At 36.8% G+C, this 24,563-nt stretch overlaps 2 protein-coding genes across 2 annotated transcripts in view; one reads left to right on the top strand and one right to left on the bottom strand.

Annotated features, from left to right (window-relative positions):
- LOC135195592 (gamma-aminobutyric acid receptor subunit pi-like) overlaps nucleotides 1-9,426 on the bottom strand; it is a 24,775-nt gene extending 15,349 nt beyond the window's left edge. Inside the window, exons 1-4 of the mRNA XM_064221908.1 lie at nucleotides 8,586-9,426; nucleotides 5,138-5,307; nucleotides 4,479-4,546; nucleotides 3,383-3,521 (exon numbers count right to left, since the gene is read on the bottom strand). Coding sequence (XP_064077978.1) covers nucleotides 3,383-3,521; nucleotides 4,479-4,546; nucleotides 5,138-5,307; nucleotides 8,586-8,653 — 445 coding nt within the window. The 5' untranslated portion in view covers nucleotides 8,654-9,426. The remainder of the gene's footprint in view (nucleotides 1-3,382; nucleotides 3,522-4,478; nucleotides 4,547-5,137; nucleotides 5,308-8,585) is intronic.
- Nucleotides 9,427-9,481: 55 nt separating this feature from the next.
- The window catches only part of LOC135195591 (F-box/WD repeat-containing protein 7-like), a 67,063-nt gene continuing 51,981 nt past the window's right edge, over nucleotides 9,482-24,563 (top strand). The window contains 2 exon segments of the mRNA XM_064221907.1: nucleotides 9,482-9,591; nucleotides 18,677-18,744. Coding sequence (XP_064077977.1) covers nucleotides 18,685-18,744 — 60 coding nt within the window. The 5' untranslated portion in view covers nucleotides 9,482-9,591; nucleotides 18,677-18,684.

Raw genomic sequence — 24,563 nt, 5'->3', positions numbered from 1 at the left:
CTCATGTGATACGAAACGATTCTGTTATTTTTTTTTTACCTTGTTTTTACATTAGCTATTTATTATCCTTTACTGATGAACATATCTTAGTCTGCGCCATCTTTGCGTACATTGCTTGATATTGTCAACTCAGACGTTCTTTCCTAAGAAATCTTAGTTTGCTCTACTTTATTTTATTCATTTTTTTTTTTCGTATGTTACCTTTGAATTCGACCTAATGTCCCAACTGGTGTTTCAAACCACGAACAAATGAGCTAAATGCATCGAACCAGGAGAAAAAAAAGGGGGGCGATCTTTCCTAGATAGTGGGTCCCAGGGGTTTTGGGGGGTCGTTATCTGGGGCTAATATTTATAGCCTTTCGTTTATGTTTTTACGATAATCCCTAACGGGCTTGTACTCAACCCGCCGCAAAGGTAGGTATACATACCGGGCTAAAACCCGTGGGCGACCACTATCTAAGAAAAAAAAAAAAAAACCTGTATAAATGCCTACCAAATGGCAAGTAGGCCCAATGACCTTGAGAAGTTCAATCGCCATGCTACTGAGATCTGCTTCAGCCAGTCAGTTAATTAACCAGACCTTGAGACGACTAGATCAAGCATATAACAAGTGTTTACCTGTTTACCCTAGGAACTATGTTCCTCGTTGGACGAGAGGTTTTTGCGCTGGGCAACCAATCCGGTGGTCCGAAGGTCGATTTTCGGATCGGCCAATGCGGAATCAGAGGAATTTATGTCTGGTGGTAGAAATTAAGTTCTCGATACAATGTGGTTCGGATCCCACAATAATCTGTAGGTCTCGTTGCTAGGTGACCAATTGGTTCCTAGCCACGTAAAAATATCTAATCCTTCGGGCCAGCCTTAGGAGAGCTGTTAATCAACTCAGTGGTGTGGTAAAACTAAGATTTACTTAACCCTAGGAACTATGAAATGAGAGACCATCACCGATAGCAGTTATAGCTGTACCATGACCACCCAAAACTCTAGACAGGTTCTACCTCCAGGGTTGTCATTTCGACACGCAGCCCCGCTGGGCGTGGCCTGTGTTCCTTCACTATTTCATAAAAGTCAGTTTTCGGTGTCGATGACCTGCCACTTGCGACGCCAGTTGTTAATCGTTAGGTAATAGTGAAGTCAGTGACCATAGACGTTGGGACGCCACTTCACATAAATCAGATTTTGATCTGAAATGAACTTGCTTGGTTCTATGTGAAAAATAAAATCTTTGTGTAAGGGTGGGTGTGGAAGACGTGTATTTAATTGACTCATTTTTCATTTTAGTATTCATGCCATTTCAAGAGCAATGTTCAACAGCAAATGTGTGCTTGGTTGCTGAAGGGAATGAACTTCGCAAAAAAGGTAATTGCAGTTTCAAGGTTATCGTGGAGTTACCATCGTCTACACTAGAGTATTGCATGTTAAAAGTCCTCTCGATCATATATTGTTATGAATAATTTGCAAGTGAGAGAGAGAGAGAGAGAGAAATTCGGAAATGTCGGTTTTATTTTTTTCCTTTTTTCGCTAAGGTTGAACATACTTGCTTCGGAAAGTATCAATTAATTGCCTTCGTTTTTATAATACAGTGCAGACGATGCAGATCTCTTGAACTCAAAGTTCATCAACTTCCATGATAATACCTTGAGAACTGTTTCATTTCACACCTTTTTAAGTAAAGGTAACAGAATAGAATAAAAACTGAAGTACTGATTTACCTGTCAGCAGACACGTAACAGGGCCCAAGTAAAATAAAGTGAGCAAATGCATAATCTTTCGACTGCGGTCTGTCTGAAAATTACTGTTGTTAGGGGAACGGAAAACTACTGTTTAAAAAGTAAAAAATGTCTTTGATAACTAACTGGAAAAACTAACAACAGTAGTCCACTAAAGGATAGTCAAAACATCTGAAACGCGTGTCACTGATATAATCACCTTTGCAGAAGCAGGGGCTATTAAAAAGTAAGCACAGATTCTAAGCTAGCAACGAGTATCTTTTTTAAGTAATCAGGATCACAAAGGACAGTATTAGCAAAAAATCATGAAGCAGAAATATTTCTGTGATCAGCTAATCACTATAGTAGATTCACATCAACCGTGCATTTGATGTCTAGGCCAGTCCCTTACGACGCTTCTGATTGGCTGTTGATAAGCCAATGACAGGGCTGGGAACTCTCAGTCTCTCGAGAGAGTTCACATGGGTAGGTTCTATCTTCCACCTCTCCTGAGGTATACGTCTTTCAAAAGCATCCTTCAGGAGAGGTGGAACATAAATCCTACCCATGTGAACTCTCGAGAGAGACTGAGAGTGTCCAGTCCTGTAATTGGGTTATCAGCAGCCAATCAGGAGCGTCGTAAGGGGCTGGCCTAGACATCAAATGCACGGTTGATGTGAGTCTACTATAGTCTTAGAATTTACTGGAGCAGAGCCCATCTCCCACTGACTGCTTCTTGACTCATTCATTCAATCTTTCGGTAATGGGAGCTACGTGATTTCCCACTAAAGAAAAGGGATAATATATAGTAAGAATTGCATTACTTAGTTCCCGAACTATCTTATTTTCAGGAATTATCAGGAAATGTTTTCAGATATGTTTCAGTTGTGCGAATTATTTCTGCGTGGTTGGTTGCCAAGGTACGATAATGAAATCTTTAGACCTTTTGGCCTCTGTTATAGAAAAAAAATAAATAAAGGATCCAGAATGTTACCGTATGGAACACCAGAGACGAACGGTGTTAGCATGGTAAACCGCCATCATCTTCAACATATATTAAAGTCATATGTAAGTGAATGCCATATTGTTTTATTAAAAACAGCACCGATTATGCCTGTCAGGAGTTAACTTACGTTAAGGTTTGATAAAACAAATATCCAGCAACCTTGAATAGGATTGTCAGGGTGAAAAATTGGTTATATTACTATAGCTACACTTTTACTGTCTATGAGAACAAGCCCATCACTTCTTATTTTCTGCTCATCTGAGAATTATGCATTATGTCTTTAGCATGTAGTATTACCAAACTTGGATCCACGTCAACCGTGCAGTTGATGGCTAGGCCCGTCCCTTACGACGCTCCTGATTGGTTGTTGATAAGCCAGTCACAGGGCTGGAAACTCTCAGTCTCTCTTGAGGGTTCACATAGGTAGGATGTATGTTCCACCTCTCCTGAGGTATACGTATGAAAGACGTATCCCTCAGGAGTGATGGAACGTACATCTTGGCCGTGTGAACTCTCGAGAGAGACTGAGAGTTTCCAGCCTTGTGACTGGCTTATCAACACCCAATCAGAAGCATCGTAAGGGACTGCCCTAAACGTCAAATGCACGGCTGATGTGAATCTACTATAGCTTGTTTTCGTCTGTGTCAAGTCAAGCTTTAAAACTTACCTATGTAAGTGGTTGGAAGCCAAACGTAGTTGACAATATCTGGTGATATGTTGTACCATGTGTCGTTCGGAAGGTGCACCGGCCAGGTCAAGCCGGTGTCACGCCAATATAGGCGGATAAACCATTCAATCGTCAGTTCCTGTCGAGCATAGATCTTCAGTGTTACATGAGGGAGTCGACAGATAAATGATTCGTCGACATTTACAGGGAATTGAAAGTAAATTTTGAAAATAAAAATCCGGCCAATTAAATTTTGAATACATTATTTCAGATTGATTAAAAAACGTAACTACGTATAATATGTTACTTGAAAAATGTAAAAATTCGTCCAGGTACATGTTGTATGTATATAAGTTGAGACCGATTAAAAAAAAAAAAAAAAAAAAAAAAAAGTGGCCTTACGTATTATATGGAACTTGACAAATTCAGAGGTTTTAGATTCGTCATTCGAAATCTTAGTGTTATGGAAACATTGCTGGAGCGTCTGATGCGCAAAATTTGAAAGAATTTAGTTTAAGTAGCATTGATGGGAGATGGGTAATTGATTACTGTCATCATTTTGCAAATTATCTGGAACACACTCGCTGATCGTTCTAAATTACAGTGATATTCTCTAACCTTACCGTGAAGATGTGGTCGTTGATTGTTTTCCTCTCTCTTCTCCCTCTCTCCTCTCTCGTTTTTTTTTTTCTCTCGTCTCATCTCTCTCTCTCGTCTCTCTCTCTCTCTCTCTCTCTCTCTCTCTCTCTCTCATGCAATTCTAGGGCTTAGATCTTAGGGTGATGGAATGTAGTCCATTTTTTCCACGTCTTTTGAGAAAACCTCCAGTTGTTCCAGATCTCTGTTTTGATTCTGTCAGAACGCATTGCAACAAAACTAGTTTATATGTTTCAGAAACTCTATGCCGAATTTTGGTGAATTTGAAGAACCAAAATTTGTGGAAGTTAGTATATTTTTCCCTCTTCAGTGTGTAAATAAGCTCTATTCCTCGAATTTGTAGCTTTCATAGTATTGTATAAGGTGTTGCTCAATGGTTAACTTCTACCACCTGAATCTCAATGCACATCAAATGGCAATACCATTTGTCATTACTTACCATATTTTGTTCGTCTATTTTTTGTATATCGCGAACCTTTGCGCCGATGTAGATGGGCAGGGGACCTCCTGATTGAAGGGTTGAATGTCCAGGAAAGACAAATGTTTAGGTTAGTCGATATTTCAAAACGCAAATATATGAGCTAAATGTTACGTTTAAATTCACAAGTAGATATTGTACACAATTGCTTCAGTGAAGACTGATGCTTGAGTCTGTTGACCTATTCAGTTAATGAACGCCTTAGTGGTGTCAAAATAATAAAAAAGAAATGTCAAGATGAAAATATAAGTCACTGACTCCTATTAATGGCGTTCGTGTTGCCACTACTTATATTACGCCTATTGCTTGTGCTGTGAATACTGCTTTTTAATTCCTATGGCACTACTGTTGCTGCCGTTAGTACTGCTAGTAGTAATTTTAATAGTACTTCTGGTCTCACTATAGTGCATTGTGCCTTGCGACTACTACTATCTACTACCAATATCCCTACCAAATACTTCTGAATGTATCCGTAGTCTATACTACGGATACATATCTACTGGTATTTTTACCGACCATGTACTGCCAGTACCACTACCATCCAGTACAGGCGCAACAAGATATGAATGACTACCACTCGTACTACCTCACGGAGAGAAATCCCCCAAAGCACATCTTACCGTTAGGATTCTTAGGGATGACGTACTTGTCGTAACCAGGTGGTACGACCTTTTGCAAAGAGGGATTCGTCGGCCGTCCGGGCGTATTCTCGCCCTCGCCGACGCATGATTCCGACCTCGGCCTCTCCGTCTCTGGGGTGGTCGAGAATAGCGCTGATTTCGATTCGTTACTGCAACGCAAGGAAATATTCTTATTAATTAAAAGTAGAAATGGTGCTACGGTAGAGGTTCCGATGCAGGGATGTTTTGTTTATTCAAAATATGCAAATATGGGACGAACAAGGAACGCTACAGTAGGCCTATTAATTGCTTTAGTAAGGTTCCACAGGTTAGAAAGCGACATGTGAAGATTGAAAAAGATTAGAGCTATGTGTATTATATACTTTTTATTTATATGTTATTAACAGCGATAGTCCGCTTGCAATTACTCCAAGTTTAGACTTGATGTCGTTCAGTCATGGTTCAGCCAAGGGCCAGCCTCTTTCAACTAGGTCCAAGCTTCAAGACTGTACACGTTAATGTCCCTAGGGTCAGGTTCTGCATTCTAAATCCTCTTGTGTCTGGACCCTTTAGCATTTCATCGTAGTATTTGACACCATGTATTTACCATCAGCACAAGAATATGCGCATGTAAATAAATACAAGGTAATCATTTACAGCAAATCTACGAACAAATTTCTAAGAAACAAAGGTACAGAATTCGTGCATCGAATCAGCCCCCACTTATCAAGCCACAGATGACTGAAAGGTGATCTGCGTGAGAGACATTAGAAGGAAAAAAAGTGGGGCACACCCAACTGTTTTCTACCGCTTGAGGTATTTAAATTCTTGGCACGATAGCAAATGATGCCAGGTTCTGCTAGACATGAAAATATTTCAGTCATTAGGAAAATATATTATGCTCATTTATCTTCTTAATATATTTTTGGGCACCAATTTATTTTTATGGGCAGAGACGCCAGCTAATAATAATAATAATAATAATAATAATCAAGTTTCAGCCACGCACTTTTATCCGGACTTGGGACTAAGACGAGTCTTGATACTCTCATATTAGACTTAGGATCTCGAGGAAGTGCATTTTTCTTCTCTTACAGCATATATTTACTAGGTGATGAGGGAAGTCGATCAGTAGAAAACTAATAGGCCTTCCCCACAGCCCTGGACATGATTACATTATTTTTTTTTTTTTTTTTCAATTTTCCCTTCGTTCTAGAGTTGATGAATCTGTCTACTTCTTATCCTCCCAGGTAACTAAATCCTATCTGTCCCTGAAGGATTCTGGGTAACCCGATGTATTTATAAACAAATACTATTGCATCAAACTTGAAAAAGTTAAGTAAAACTAGTCAAATAAGTTTTATTTTATACTGACTGATAAGTAACCACTAAAGATGTAAAGCTATGAGAAAGATGGCTTATGGATGGATTTAACGGCCTAGTGCACCTAGTCTCGCCTCTGCGCCAAACAATGCATTTCTTACGGGATGTTTTATTGGTCAGGTGTATGATTTATTGAATGATTATATATAGCTACTGTTGCAATACCTTGTGTAGTTTTTTTTTTTTTTTTTTTTTTTTTTGTCAGTACGAATTATGACAAGATTTATAACATTATTTAGTGGCAGTAAAAACGCCATTCTCTTTTGATTTCGTTTTATCTCATCGTCCGCTGCTTACATCGCCTTCACTGATCTCTCTCTCTCTCTCTCTCTCTCTCTCTCTCTCTCTCTCTCTCTCTCTCTCTCTCTCTCTCTCTCTCGGTTTTGGAACTCTCTCTCTTATCGGTTTTGGAACTCCACAAGAAGTCATTTAGGAAATGGAAAACAATTTCATATACTGAAAGATTAGCCTGCGTAGGCATTATAATAACAATTGGTTTTTAATCGTTATTATAAAAATCAGTTAGTAATTATATGTGTATATATATTTGTATAATGTGTGTTACAGAGAACTTGTGAAATCGCATAGGAATATTTGAACCCCGAGGGCTATTTAGTACTAAACACTGTGAAACAGTGATTCATCTAAACTGTTTCGCCGTGTTTAGCACTAGCTCCTGGGGAGTCAAATGTATTTCACCGTGTTTAGTACTAGCCCGTGGGGGACCAAATGTTTCTAAGTGCATTTGATCCCCCAGGGGCTATTACTAAACACGGCGAAACCCATTTGACCCCCAAGGGACTACGTAGTACCAAACACGGCGAAACAATGTAGATGAATCAATTTCACTGTATTTAGAACCAGCCCTCTAGGATCAAATGTTCCTAAGCGAAGTGGTTATTTCACGTATTCCCTAGGGATATCACATATTCCCTGTAACACACACAAACATATAGGCTATATATACACACACACACACACACACACACACACACACACACACATATATATATATATATATATATATATATATATATATATATATATATATATTGCCTATATGTGTGTGTGTGTATATATATATATATATATATATATATATATATATATATATATATATATATATATAGCCTATATGTGTGTGTGTGTATATATATATATATATATATATATATATATATATATATATATATATATATATATATATATATATATAGCCTATATGTGTGTATATATATATATATATATATATATATTGATTGGTTAGCGTCACTGACCGTCCTGATTTCGTCCCCGTCCACTTGGACGGTGGTTCGATCCCATGGGGGGGACGAAATTATTATCAATTAAAAAAATTCCCCTTCGGTACATATATGAAAATATATCATTTGGGAGGTAAAGTGAATTTAGATATTAAAGGACATTTGTAGCTTGAATTGATATATATATATATATATATATATATATATATATATATATATATATATATAGCCTATATGTATATATATATATTATATATATATATATATATATATATATATATATATTGACCAGATCACGTTGATACATTTATCTCTAGTACTAATCAACAAAGACTTCTAAACTTCTTAATTTTACCTCATATTTCTTTTGGCTGCGCTTTTACTTACGTATGTATTGAATTCAAGCGGGAAATTTATGGATAAACTCTACCCTTCCAGGTGGGATTCGAACCCTCACATTTCAAGTTAGAGTGAGGAGGTCGTAACCTATTCTGGTGTCGTGGGTTATGGCTACCCCTCTCTAATTTGGAAAGGTTCAGTAGGCCTACATATTTCCTGCTTGGATTTGGTGCTCACAGAAGGATGTGTAGGCCTATCCAAAAACGTGAGGAAATCGAGGAGTTACTATTATTAATTTACACATGCTGTAATAGAATTCGACTTCAAAATTATATATCCTAATGTAAAAAGTGTGACGAGAAATAATAATGATGATAATAATAATGCATGCTATGATAGAACTCACAGAAAGATACCATTTGAAAATATACATTTCCTAACATAATGAGCGTAAATTACTTTACCCGTAACTATTTCTCAGGTGAGACAAAAGGACATGAACGAAGACGACCTTAGCCACAGTTCCAGCCATCCTGACGAAGTTCCGTTTTCATTTCCTTGGAAGTCTCGGGCAGATTCCAGACGCCTTTGAACGGGAAGTTGAGGGAAACATTGCTTTAAAGTATGATTTTGGCTGTGCTGCCTCTTTTATCTAGGCTAATGTTTTACCAACGCCTTTCTCAGCCTACTGTTTGTTTTGATAAGCAGTATCCTAAGTGGTGTTGCATCATAATGCCTTAATTATCAACTACTTTTATGTTTGTTATTTAATGGCTATTATTGCTAGTTGTATTAGTAGTGGCTATTATTGCTAGTTGTAATAGTAGTAGTCGTTGAGCTTTTGTGCTGATGTTCTTAATTATATCGCTTATTATCGGAGAGCTTTTGCAAAGGAAACCTTCAACCAACGTCAGCAACTCAGCAACGTTCCGAGCTGACTAGAACACGACACCGCGTACATGACAGCTCTGGTAACACTGCCTCGGAAGCGAACATAACATGACACCATAACTACACCATTGTTTACACGCGCAGGAGTGGTCAATAGTGCCATAAGAATAGTATTCAAATCTTCGTCGACGAATTTGTAACTGCTTTCGTGACCGTATGATTGAAAAGTGCCACACCACACACTAGTCTGTTCGTTTTTAACAAATAATTAATGTTTTCGTTTGAAACCGATGAGTAGCAGTGGGGAGAAGGTTAATGTTTATAACTCAGTGCTGATGCTGTTTTATCGAAATGCGAAATATTTTACTGTTTGTGAATTTTACTATGAGAAAAACTTTGCAAAAGCTCTAGTTGAAATACCAGTTGTTTGGTTTGTTGCATTATTTGTTTCAAAATGGAAATTCTGACAGGAAACCTGACAGAAGAAGAAACGACAGTGGAAAGCCCCAAAGAGCCAGCATCCTGTGACGGGCATTCCGCAGGAACCCTCGCAAGTGGAAAAGGATTAGTCACCGGGAGGTAAAGTAGTGAGTTGGGTAATGTTTAGTGAAATCTTTCAGTGTTGATGTGTAGGTAGGTTATTCGTTATGATACTGTTTGCATTTAACCATGATTTTCTTCTGTTAGTTGGATAGGGTCTACGAGTCCACGTTAGGCTTCTTATCCCCGTGCAACAAAGCCGGCTGGATCTTTTATCCAACAACTATGGTTGATATTCAGTGTTATTTAGCGGAAAATGTTACGTAATAATTCCGTGAATAAGAAATATTTCACTGCCATTCGTTTTTTTAATATATCATTTTAGATTTTTTTATTAGGTGATTGGTTTTGAGTTTGTTTACCATATAGGTACGTTTGTTTTTATAGAGAGTACGCTTTGGGTTTTTTTTTTCTAGTACAAGTGTGGAGATTTATAATTATTCATTTCTGCGGCTATGTGCATGTGTCCTTTGTAATATATATTATATATATATATATAATATATATATATATATATTATATATATATATATATATATATATATATATATATATATATATATATATATACATACATGTTTGATTGCCTATGTGTTAGCAGGATTAGGCGAAAAGTGAAGTATGTATTTCTACAGTTTCTTTCTTTTTCAATCGAAGGTGGCTCTTGTGACTGACAGCAAGTTATAACATTTTCGGCACACCCGAGTTTTCTGTACAGCATATAATGCTGTATGAAACTCTCAGCCATGCCCCGGTGGTGGCCTTTGTTGTTAGCACCTATAGCGGTGCCTGGCGCACGATCATTGCTACATATAATCTTAATTAAAATCAAAACTACTAAGGCTAGAGGGCTGCAGTTTGGTATGGTTGATAATTGGAGGGTGGATGGTCAACATACCAATTTGCAGCCCTACAGCTTTAGTAGTTTTTAAGACCCGAGGGCGGACAGATAAAGTGCGAATGGACAGACGAACAACCACCTCATTAGTTTTCTTTAAAAAAAAAAAAAAAAAATCAGTCACCGCTGACGTTTGAACTATGTAAGTGCGTTTCAAACTCATTTTTCCTGGTGGTTTTTAAATTTGAATTACCCTACGAAAAACTTTTGTTTTAATGGTCCTTTTATTTTGCTGAAATCAAGAATTTCCTTTATATATTCAGTGAAAGATGCTAACGGTTCAGTGAATTATAGAAGATTTTTAGTATCAATCAGTTACTTTATGCACCATAAATCCTTTGTTATGAGTACGGTATTTTCGTTGTAGCTAAGCAGACAAATACAAACTGTTGCAGTTCAGCTGTACCACGAGGCGATCTCAACCCCGGAAAAAAATAAAAAGAAAAAAGAAAAGAAAAAAAGAGCAGCGTTCTTAAGTCATATAGGAGAGAAGAGAGAGAGAGAAGAGAGAGAGAGAGAGAGAGAGAGAGAAGAGAGAGAAGAGAGAGAGAGAGAGAGAGAGAGAGAGAGAGAGAGAACGTATGCACGATAATCACCATGACCGTATGGCGATACTTACAATAATAATGCATTCAGTCACATATATTCTTTTAATAGAAAATTTCCCCTTAACTGCAATAAAATTAACTTTCCTTGTCAATTGTTGTATTATAGTATCATTATATTATAAATCACGGATGATAAGACTGTGTAAGCATTAAAAATTGCGTGCAACTGAGAAATATTCGTATAATCTTCCCACGAACATATCAGGCTTTTTTTTTATCTGCAGTGAGCACTGATATTCATCATCCTCTTGTATCAAAAGATTGAAAAATGTTGATAGTCATTTATTACCTGTGAATTTTAGTTTCGATATTCAATAATGACAGGATTAAGGGCTGAGTTGGGCGAGAGAAGCGAAGTGCTCTTCGTGATTTATATATGATAGACAAAGAACCGAAAATAGATTTTCTTTTGAATGCGTAAGAATCATACCGTGGTGATGGGGTTGATGAATATTGAAATGTCTTACTTTTTTGCTTCAGAGCTGCGTTATAGCAAAGTTCGCTGTGGAGCTCTTTGGAAATACTGTTGAGAAAGAAAAATTACTATTTTAGAAGATACTCCCATTTTTCATTGCTTTCTGAATTGCCGAATATTACTATATTTTTATGTGTAAATCTACATTTTTTATGTGTAAATCTACATTTTATGTTCTATTTAGAGGTAATTTAACTAGTTTTTTTTTTTTTTTTTTTTTTTTGTAGTGGAGGGTTAATTACATTACATAGGTGCATCAGGATGGAAAGCAGTTCCCTTAAGATACCCAGAACACTTACAGGAAAAGTTTGCAGTTAACGAAAAGGGTCTGTGGGTAATATATGCTTATTCATTCATATAAGTAATGGTTAACATCTGATGTAGAACATCTGGACGCATCCATGATAATCACTCCAGGTTGTGGGAGGAATGATGTGGCCACGTGAACAGTGGGGCCCTTTGTTTGAAAGTGGGGTCCAGGGGGGTTTCGAGTCAATACTCAATAAAAAAGGGGGGGGCGGTTGTGGGAGGCGGGGAAGTAACCGGAGACTAAAACTTAGTTATCCTTTGCAGATATCATCATAGGCCAATACCTTTTCTATGAGATGCTGGATAACGTAGAATATGTCACACGTCAGTTAAGTAAACTTTCAAGTAACTATGCACGTGGACTCAGATAGAACTATATTTTGTATTAGAGATAAAGTAACTATACACGTGGACTCAGATAAAACTATATCTTGTATCAGAGACCTTCCTGAATCCTCTGTTTAGAGTATCGGTCTAGAGAGTCTAGACAGTGCTTGAAACACCACTGTCAGCTGGGTGGCGACTCCTTAACCCGCTTGCCACCTGGCTGCTACCCTGGAAGGTAGAAGGGTGAACACAGTATAGATGCGTGAAAGAAAAGATTAAAGATTACTTATTTATACAAGTTTGCTAATGCGGTGGCTATGCAGCGTGTTTGTGTGTTTTCCCTTTGGATTTTAGAAGCCTTTTATTTATTTTAAGAAGAGACTAATAGACCGATGTCAGCATCAACGCTTTCGCCCTTTCCTAAGATTTTCTGAATTTCAAATTTGTAGCATTAAATTAGCTGCGTACGTTTTAAATATCAATATAAGTCAAGATAACTTAAATGACTTGAACAATACAGTATTTATTTTAATGTTGATATGCATTCTTACTCGAAGGGGAGAGAAACTTCACTCTTAAACCAATATTGACCGAAAGAGAGTGGTGTTGACAAGAAATTCCCCTTTATCTCAAAACGTGTTATGTTTATCAGACAACGATGATAAAATTATCCTGCCACGCCTTGACAACGATAAGATAAGCCGATTGATGGATACCGCTGTGGAGTATTTTATCGGCGTCACGTGGGTTGGTAATGAGGAAGTAACCTATAAATACATTTTATCCTGTTATTTTTTGTTTGTTGTTTTGGCGAATCTTTTTTTTTTTTAACGTAACTGGTCCAGCCTAGTTCTGAATTGATCAAATGTAGGATGATAACGGTCTCAGTGCCCTTGTTGCTGTCACAGCTTCAACTTCTGATCGTTTGGTAAGCAGTGGAATTCTCTCTTGCCTATGTTGTCCCTCCATTTCTTCATCCTTCCCTCCTTCCTTTCTCCTTTTTTCTTTATTCTTCAGGCCAGGGCTACATAAGGGCCTTGTCTTTTCCATCTTATTTGTCTCTCCGCCTAGAATAAGTCTAAATAATGTTCAAGTGCTTTTTGTGGGATGTATTCGTTCTCATATGGATTAATTTCAATATCTCCTGCTCTCTTTGCCGAAATGCAGGGACTTGGATCATTTACGGCTGTGTTAATGTCAACATTTACCTTATCATTTCCTTCTAAACTAAGATTCTCTACTCAAAAATGAGGACCCGAGTTGCAGCTCACGTTGGCTTAAGCGTTTATTTTTCGTGAGTCTGTCATGTTCAGTAACAGAAAACGGAATTATGCCAACATTACGAGAAGCGACCAAAATTATTGCTGTTCCAACTTTAAGGATGGTTTGAGTTTTGTATGGTGTTACAATACACTTTAATTTAATTAGATTATAAAAGAGTTTTACCGGTTTTGTACTCCAGAATAATAAGCACCTACAGTTTAGTTAACACTAAGGTAGCCTCAGATATATTTAAAGAGAAGGATAAGTCTTTTGGGGATTAAGCGTGAATATCTTTCACTGATCAAACTTCGATTGGGCTCTTGCCTTCCCAGTTGCACTTTACTTCTAGTTTGGATCGTGAATTTCTTCAAGAATTAAAAATTGTCAAATTGTACGATTGCCATTTTATAGATATTTTATATATATAATATATATACATATATATATATATATATATGTTTTTTTTTTTTGTGTGATGTGTCGGTTTAGGAATCGGGTCATAAGTAGGTAACAGTTGCTCCAATAAAAAATAGCAAATCATTAGGCGATGTAAAGATTACGGGATTTAGGTTAAGAGATCACCAGCAAGCAAAGAGATAATTTACTTTCCTGATAAGGTAAGTAGGTTATATAAATTAGAGGCAAGGACTGCAATTCATTATAGATTTTATAACTTTCAGCTAACAGTTTTTCTTAATTAAATGAAATAAATTTAGCGTGAAAATCATGGGAAGTTATAGTGTTTGTAAAGAGCTAATCTCCATATCAGGATTTTAGCATCTTTCATTTCCCATGAATGGAGCTCACATTTTTGCAGCAGGAGGCTGGTGTTATATTGTTAGTAAGACAAGTTTATGTAACCAAGGAGAAGAGCATCCACGCTGGATATACTGTAAATAGATAAATATAAATAAGTAAAAAGAAGAAAAGGCATCGTCTGCATGAAAGTCTTCATAAAAACACAGATTCATATAAAATGTCATACTTTCCATGCAGGTATACATAAAGAAACATTATGAAACGCAATCATATAAAATATTACAAGTCTTGAAATACATTCTGACTAAAATATCCCATTTAGATTTCATGGGAGCAGAACTCACCAACATAAGTTTATGGGATCGATGGAACTGAAGAGAACAAGAAACTAAAAAAAAAATCAAAATATGGAACTTCTCGGATTCTTCCCGACCCTTAACGAAAAGAGAAGATAGGAAAGGAAGTTTTATCAAACCCTTCGTCCCGAAGAATTAAATAAACCCTCTTGGGATTACATGGTTTTGTTTCCATTAGTATTATTATTATATCGGATGAAACCTATTCACATGGAACAAGCGAACGAGGGCCTTTGACTTGAAATTCAAGCTTCCGAAGAATGTTGGTTTCAACCTCCCACCACAGACCCACACTGTAGCAGTAACTTATCATGATACAGAGCCAGTGATTTTTCATCGGCCTGGGTGAGATGCGAACCCGCGACATCTGAGTCCCACCATGACACTAACCACTATAGCAGCTTCTGATTTCCCTGGCTCCGTGGCCTGCCTTCCTTATAACTTTCTCGGGCATTAGGTAAAACAGAGGCGATGGGTTTCCCGTCCATTTTGCGGAAATGGAAGTAGCAGGAAAATTCTGGCGCTGAGCATTCTTTAGAGAACCACCACTCCAAGGTATGAGAACTAAGAATTCCTGCATTTTCCGACTAAAGTCTAACAAGGCTTTCCTATGGGACATAGTAAGCTTGCTCCTCCTCCTCCTCGTCCTCCTCCTCCTCCTCCTCCTCCCCCTCTTCCTCCTCCTCCTCCTGTTATTATTATCATTATTATTATATTATTTCTATTTTAAGTGACAATGAAATCATCACTGTGGTTTGCTGTAACAAACTTTAAAAGACGATATTAAATTTTCCGTAGTGATGAGCCATAATGAATAACTATATATATATATATATATATATATATATATATATATATGCATATATATGTATATATATATATATATATATAATATATATATAGATATATATATAATACTATGCCATTGATATATATGTAATGTTATATATAATATATGTATATATATATATATATATAATATATTATATATATATATATATATATTATGTGTGTGTGTGTGTGTGAGAGAGGGAGGGAGTCTCCGGAGTCTAAATTTGTTGGACCTACGACAAAGAACACATTCTAGTAACATTTGTTTTAAGCAGTTACTAATCTAACATCCATCAGATATTGACATATTTCATGGGCAGTTATGTCGTTCTTTGTCGCGGTGATCACAAAGAATGATGTAACAAATATCTAATGTAAAAACAAACACATTCAGCAAAATACAAATTCTGTATTATTTTGTATTTTCCATAGTACTTTACTTGGTGCGATGTAACCAGTGGTCATCTTTAAAATTCTCACAGGTGGTAGCGTTCTTTGTAGGTCAAAAACTCCAAAGTAATTCAGAACATACTCCTCGGTGGGGGTGGGAGTAGTGCCGTCAGTGGACTTAAAGGGTTCTTTGCAGCGTCCCTTAGCTGCAACCCCTTTCATTCATTTTACTTTACCTCCTTTCATCTTCTCTTTCTTCCATCTTACTTTCCACCCTCTCTAACAATTGATTTCAAGTGCAGCTGCGACGTTTCCCTCCTGTTAGCACCTTTCAAAACCATCTTACTAGACTTACTGTCAATTTGCGTTTCTGCCGAATGACCTCATAGTTCCCAGCGCTCGGCCTGTGGCCTAAATTCTATGTTCTATTTTATTCGATATGGAACATACTGTTAAATTTAAATACTTTTTCCCTTCCATTTGGGAACTTTGCTCCCCAGCCCTCTTAATTAAGTAAGTCCTATCACTTGTGTCTCCTGGAAAGCCAGGTAAATATCTTGGTTGTTACGCAGCATTGTCCTTTTGTCATTTCTTTCGATGAACTTGATAGATAAGTGATTCTTACAGGAATGGAGGTACACCCAGAGGTGATTGACTGATTTGAGTAACCAGCTTTATTCCACCCTTCGGTACCGCGTGTCCATTCCTGTACTAAACTTACAGGTACTTCAAATATTTTGGGATAAAGGAATACTCTTTACTCTTGCGTTACTTTGTTTTGATCCTTCTAAGGACTCCTGAAAGGGAAAATGTATATGTGATAAGACACTAAACTAAATTAATTTTATTTGTTTTATAATCCTCAGACGTATACTGTATACTGAAAATTAATATAAAAGAACGAAGGACATTACAAGAGCAAAAATCTCTACATCTCGTGCTAATAAGAGCAATCGAAGAACTGAAACCAGATTTCTTCATCTATTCTTGATCCTGAACTTCCTGTTTAACATCATTTATCAATTGTAGCACCCTATTCAGTTAACCAGCATTCTTCCTTTTCAAACACCTTTTAAACCACCCCCCTTTTTTTCATTTTTAGTGTATCATTTTTCAGCAGTTTTTTTTTTTTTAACACCCCCCCCTTCACTGTCATGAGATGATCATTGAACAGCCTTGATATTCAAGTTGTCACGAGAGCCAAGACAAGTAAGCCTAATCTGTTAACTGCCGTTTTCAAAATGATCTCTCTCCTCGAGGACTCTGCTTGTCAGCCTGTCTTAAAAGGGCCCCATACACTAAACGATTGTCTGTATCGTTCGCATTGTGTATGGGCTTGTCTGAACAGATCTCGGCGGAAATCTGGCACGACCAGGTTGCTGGCTTGCGACTTAAGTCTGCCATACATAAGTCGTTCAATGTATGCGTTTGTCTGCCGATATAACGCTATCGCGCACGTCTCTTCTAGAGATGATGCAATGTCTTCCCGAGACAAAATCTTTGTTCAGACCGAAATCGGTGCGGAGATCGTTCATACTGTCTGAATAGTGTGTGTGTTTATCGATAACGACAATCGTTCAGTGTATGGGGGTCCATACTCAATATTTTTGCGAACGATACAGATAATCGTTCAATGTATGGGGTCCTTTAGATTAAGTTGAACATAATCGTTTAGAATGGTACACGTACCCTCGTAGTACCTATTCTTGATAAGACCAGCTGTGTATGTTTTGTTACAATGAAACGCTTTTTCCTCACACCCAGCCTTTTTTAAAACTATAACATCAGCTTTTCACGTACTGGAAACATTAAACGAGAAGAATATAGTATATAGAAAGAGGTAAATGACTTTAAAATGGAACTTGACGTACAAGAAAGACTGCAAGACAACCCACAAAGAAGCGAGATAGAAAATTCAAAGGAAAGAGAGTAAAAAAAAAAAAAAAAAATACCGTATATTCCGTACATTATTCTTTCCATTCGTTATGTTTTCACCTTGGTTTACGTTAGTACATATCCAGACCCCAAACTAATATTGCATCACTCAGCAGTGTAAGTTTCTTTCTTTCTTTCTTTCTTTCTTTCTTTAGTTGTGTTAGGGGGGGTGGGGGATGCTACTCGATTCTCTGACCTTCATACAGGCTGCAGTGGAACATACTTTCCACAAATAATCCAAATAGCAGGGAATGTTGTCTTTCGTAAATGGAAGCCCTACTTTAGTTACTGTTACTGATCTTTTCATATGGTATCTAATCCATTTTAAACTTTTCAAACTCTCTGGTTGGGTCTAATCCTTTCTAATTACTCTGAACAACTTTCTAATCACATCTAACCCGTTCTGTTTATACTGAATCCACTATTTTATTAACTTTAATCCTTAGTCATTTTGTTGAACTTTCTTTTCCATGGCATCTGATCCTTTTTATTGTATCGAACATCTTTCAAAATATGTCATCGAAATCCGTTTCCAGTGGTTTCTAACCCTTCCTTATTTTCCTAAATTCCCTTCCTGGCAGATCCATTTATATTAAATGTCAAACCTGCATTAAGGCCTTTCACATTCTGGCTAACTCCTAATCCCTTCTTGTTGCGCCGAACTGTCTACTGGCATTTTATTTAGATATTCCATTTAGGCTACATCTTCTGACGTAGTATTCTTTCTTGAAAAGGCTGCCAATTAATTATGAGGAGAGTCCAACACTAGAATCGCCTTTCTCCTCTCGAAAGTTGGACACTAGCTTAGAATATAAGCAAATATTTTTATAAGGCCACTTATGCATCTTTTGTCGCTCATGTATTTACCTGCTTACCTGTTATGATTTCCATATTCATAAATGGACATGAGGCAATGCTAAATCTTTTAAATAATAAATGTTTTACTCTGTAATCTTTTCTATTCTTACATCCAGAGCTGCAGATGGACATACTTTTCATCAACTTTTTAGAGCATGGAGAGAAAACTCTGAATCATGAGCAAGTAAGTCTGGTAAGATTCTTCATGTTTATGTTATAATGGTCATATGAAATTTGTAGCTTTAAACAGATATTAACTTCAACTGGTTGAATAGCTATATAATTACACTTCATCTGTAGTCTAGTCATGAAACAATACTTTTATAACCGAATGTTTTTGGATTCTTCTATTTTAATGTTTTACTTTCTCCATCTGCGAGTCTATTGTTGTGGCCGAAGGTCGAATGCAAATATCTAGTAACAGTTGTTTACTTGCAGTCACGCTGACTGCAGGTGTTTATGTTACCCTTTGTGCCTTCCATAATTATTAGCACTCATGCGAGATATCCTTACCTGCTTTCCCGAAAGGTTAACAACACATGTGCTCTGATGTTTACATAAACGAGTTGTTTTCATCAATCAGACTTTCGTGTCTCTTTTTAATGTTATGGCAGTGGTCAGTAATTTCATTCTTGATATTTATGTAAAAGGTTTTATGCGAATACTTTCATAATGATTTGTATTTAATATCCCACTACTCTTTATATTATAAGCCAGATTGTAATTCGTTTCCGTGGGCTATGAAGAGCTCACCCTTGAAAGGAAACGTGGATAATCCTATTTTCCCAGCGAAGAAGAAGTAAATGCCTGTTTTATCCCTTTATTACCCTTATTAGCATTTAGTTTAAGTAAGTCTTGATGAAAAGTCTTGTTGCGTGCCAATGGAAATGTACTTTTTGCAACGAAAAGCCATAAAGTTAATTTAAGCGCCCCGCCAATAGTATAGTTAAGCGGAGTCACCGGAAATCCAAGATGGCGACTTTGTTGTGATTGTTCTTGAGCAGGTCTTCGTCAGTGCAGCCGTCAAATCTGGGTGTAAATTCGACCCTTTCCGAAGTATTTCGCGCCTTTGGGAATTACTTTTTGTTATACTGCGTGAAAATCATCCCGCAGAAGTGCCTCCGTAATTATATTTTAAGGCGATAAGTGGAGGAGGAGGTGAAAGGCCCCAAAAGAAGTACGTATATAACCTTGTGACGGTTCATTCATTGTTAGTTCGTTTTCTGTTTTTTTTTTTAAGGGATTCTGCTAAGCCCTTTTCTTCCATGTGCGAGGTATTTCATCGCGTTCGTAGCCTTGGCCTTATGCGAAAGGCGCCAGTTCAGCCTAATGCCTCATTTCCTTTCGTTATACCCATTTTTGGTCAGCCGTAAGCCTAGGAAAGATTAATTGGCTACGTGGTCATTAACAAGTTAATAGCAATGACTGGGCCTGGGGGCCTTTAAACTGACCTTTTAAAATCGCATAATATCGCCCCTTGTTATATGAACACGAAAGAACTTATATTTACGTCGGGCAGGAGAACAATGGCTTCATTAAAGTTCACATGTCTCCTTTGTGTAGACGAGGATGCTTAGATTAGGCCTACCTTAGACGGGGCTAAGCCAAGACGTCGTCAATATCGGTTATTTCAAAGTTATTTTAGGGGATAATAGACCTATATTGGATAGTAGCAGTTATGTATGAGATTATAAACAAAGGCTAGGCGAGGCCTACTGCTTTGGGCTATTTCAGTGGCATAGGCTAAGTAGCTTTGTTTGCAAACTTTTAAGGAAAAATTTATTATCCCCTGTAGGTCTATATAGATGTTCTGATAATCTTGTACAGTGTTCAGTTAGCCTGGGAAATAAAAATGCACAATTTTTACCTGTAAAAGAGATGGTTGCACAAAGATGTCGTTTATTAGGCTAATGTAATTTTTTAATTATTTAAACTATGAAGAAAAGGTTATATATAATACACTACAATTGAGATAATTTTAGGAATTTCTGAAATAATGAAAATCTGCCATATTTTGTTGTTTTTACATTCACTACCACAAAACACTGCAGAAGCGCTGTGAAGGCGCTAGTATGTTTAGTACGAGCCCCTCGGGGGTGAGTGTAAAACTGTAAACAATAGATAGTAAATTTCCGATTACCTCTGTAAGTTTCTCAAATTATCTCATTTCAACTTTATTATAGTGTAAACCCATATTAGGTATATTGTTTAGTCATAAAGTTGTATTAGGGTAAACAATCACGGACGATCCATCGTCACCACACTGGCCGGGTCTTATTCACTCGATATTTAATTGGTGAAACAAGAATACAATTACAACTTTAAGCATACCATTCAAAAGATTGAAGTTCCGTCAACATAATGTGATATATGAAAGCCCCATATGACGCTCTTCATAAAATATGTTTTCAAGGCAGTTTTGAAATCCAATATGGCGGCTATCGTCAGGCTGGCCAGTCTAACCACGGACAATCCACCATCTTTCCCAGCCTTCCCAGCACTCATTTGAACAGTGTTAGCGTATATATGTAACGTTTTTATTGATCTTACTCAAGATTGCAGTTGCTTACTCAAGATTGCAGTTGTAATCAGCACAATGAAACAACATTTTGTTGCCTATATTAGTGAAAGTATGAAACTTTTTATTCCCGGAGTCATGGTTTGAACTGAATTCATTTTTACCTTGTAATTGGTGGTTTTATCCTTACTGCCATCACAACTGAAACTCCACAGTGCTTATTTGATTGTAATTATACACATTTTGGTCTTGATTCACTACACATTGCACTTGAACCACGTTGCTGTTCCTGGTTCCTAAGTACTCACTCCACAAACACAGTTACAAGTAGCAGACGACAACACTGAATATGAGGTGCAAAGCTTTATTCCCTTAATTGTTTACTTTACTCATTATTTAGTTTAACTTTACTTCAAAATGTTTATTTAATTCATGTCTATTATCCCTTTTTTGCAACCAAATTAACCCCGAAAAATTAAAAATATTTCGGATTTATACTTACAAGCAGGCGACGCAAGGAAAAATGACTCATCATTGCCAATCTAGTTGAGCGTCACACATATGCCGATGCATTTACAAACTGTTTCCATGAATTCTAGTTGTTATAGTAATGCAGTAATGATAAAATTGCTGTAATATGTATATATGCTACAAATAGATAGGCTAATTTCACTTATTTCCCTGGTTTTGTTTAAGTCTTATACCCAGTTTGGAGGGTGATCACATGCCAATTGACAACACTGATAAACAATTGAAGAGTGCAAAACGCCGCAAAAAAGGCCATAGTCCCCTTGAATAAGTACAAATAAGTGCTGGTAAGAGTTCAGGTGTACGATTGTTGGGATGAAAGTGCCCCAGCGTCTATGGGTACAAGTGGTGTGCGGATTTAGCACAGGAAATGGGAAGTTTATTGACATAAGCAACTCCGCAAACATCGAGATGGCGTCAATTTTCTAAATATTTTGAGTTGTAAGTAAAAATTTTGAAAGCATTTTGGTGAAGTTTGCACTGCGTTGGCCACCCTTTTCATTACCCTCTGTTTAAATCTTAAAATATGGCCTTAATTTCTAACTTTGGAGAAAATACTTACTTCGAAAGGAGAGTAGAGGTCTTTAGCTCCTTCTCTCACCAACATCATCATCTCCGGTGTCAGGACACGTTAAAAGTACTTTTTCAGAGGGTGGCCATCCGTGATAGTCGGTGAGTTGGGCCAGTCCACACGGTGTTTTACCCTAATAAACGATATCTTCGTGAGGCCATCTTTACATTTATTTTTGCTAGGCTGCTGAATAGGTCTATCCATGAAACATTAATTGCCTGGGCTATTGCACCTTAATAATGAAGATTACAAATTTCATTTAAACAAGAAAATGCTACAGATTATCAACTATGATATTTCCTGAAAAGCTCATTTTCATTTTTTAATCTTATTTTATTCACTTTTACAAAAACTTTACAAAACATTATAGGCCAACATTTGTCACAAAAAAGCACTTTACACCTAAACTGATAGCATGATTATGCCTGGTTATGAATACTGTAGGCTATTGTGAACTAGGCCTCCATAAATTAACACCAGCAAACCGAATATATGTGGGCATTTAACTGATTGTAGGCCTACTGGCTTACTAGAATTTTGTAATGTACCCACTTATGGAATTGAGTTTACGTATTGGGATTTTTTTTTTTTTTTTTTTTTTTTTTTTTTTTTTTTTTTTACATTTTCAATATTTATTGAGTATTGTTGACATTTCTGCTAGAAATTTTTGATAACTCATTTGTCTCCTCTCCAAGATCTGCAATACGTATGGCTGCACCCAGTATGTGATGTGGGTTTTAAAGGGCATGGAGAATAAGGAACTTTATAAAATGTGGTAATGATTATAACCAGGATATATTGTAACTTAACGCCTACAAACCTTACACAGTGAAACAAAGGATGTCAGATGAAAATTGATTGGGTTAGGTTGAACCACTTAATGTAAACTAAATAAGATGAAGAGTAAAACTGCAGACTATTAACGTGCTCAAGTAGTAGGGTAAATTACTGAGCTGCGACATAGCGGACACCAATCCCGGAACGCGGCCACCTTCCCAAAAAAGTACTTGAATTCGCTGCCATGAGCATCAGTCGAGTTGTGGCCCATCCAGGCAGCATATCGAGACCTCTATGCTCTTCTCAAAGTAAGTGGTTTCTCATAAATTACGAAATAATGGCATAATTCAATCACTTTTTCGGGAAGTGGCTGCAACATCGCCACTCAGTTGCCCCCTGATAAGTACCAGTTTGTGCAAAAGTGTTTAGTACATTTAACTTTAAAATAAAGATAGAAACATAATCAAAAACATAAACAAAAGGTGTAAATATTCCAGTTGGCTCTTGATGGGAATGAGGCCGCTGTGGTATTCTGGTTTTACGAGATGGAGTTCCTCTAGTTCTGATACAATAGCCATAGTATTGAAAATCAACCAAATTAATTTTTATGAAATTGAAGTTACTTTGACCTACTAACGATACAACCTGTTGTTGAGTAACCACTGGTTCTGAGCAACGTAAAAAGACCATACATACATACATACTAACAATATAAGTATATACTTTACATTTTCATGTAAAAACAGACCAACAACACTGAAGAAATCAGATGCAACCAATTTCAAGGCTTCTAAACTCATACATCTTAGAAATTCAAGTCTCCAAAAAGACTATAACAGCAGCACTGGGTAACTGACACAACATGATACAATAGGAATTGTATGATTGGCTAAGCAACGTTAAATATATGACAAACCATTTGTTAACTGTTGTCATTACCAAGAAGGTATGCCAGACAAAGTGTTACACTAGGCCGAACTCTGAAAAATACTTTAGTAGTGAATATATCACCACATATAAACAAAGTGACAGTATAATTTTTGTATCCCACAAATATTTCTGTAAATACATTTGTTATGGATTCCTGAAATTAAAAGTTGTTGCATTTACTGAACATAAAAAAAATTACAAAAATATTATAGGAATTTAAGACCAACTTGTACAATAATACCCTTTAACCTTACATAGGGGCTTTGTTGTCTTTGTTATGACTAGTGTAAAAGTAACCAACAGTCATTTTATCTTGATGCGCATAAAGTGGCCATACCCAAAGGGTTCATTACTCAAAAGTTGGACTATAACTGGTGACTCGTGTCTGGGTTAGGGTATGGCTAAAGCTGCAGTTAAAAAATCCGATGGATGATTACTGTACTGTTACAAGTTGTGCAATATTAGTCACTTCATGGGTATTTTTTTGTGTGTAGCTTAAGTCTAATCAGAATCTAAGGAGAGTTCTAATTTGTAGGTTTGTTAGTGATCCCGTACACTTTTTGCAACTGTAGTAAAATCTTTTTTAAGTAAATTTTTTTAGCTGGTGATAAAGTTTACCTATTGTAGCCACATATTTAGAGATACTTTTCATCAAACCATGGTAAAAACTTGCTTCCAT

The sequence above is a fragment of the Macrobrachium nipponense genome, chromosome 16 (genome assembly GCF_015104395.2).
Source record: "Macrobrachium nipponense isolate FS-2020 chromosome 16, ASM1510439v2, whole genome shotgun sequence".
Classification (NCBI taxonomy): Eukaryota; Metazoa; Arthropoda; class Malacostraca; order Decapoda; family Palaemonidae; genus Macrobrachium; species Macrobrachium nipponense.
This window is presented reverse-complemented; position numbering and strand designations above follow the sequence as displayed.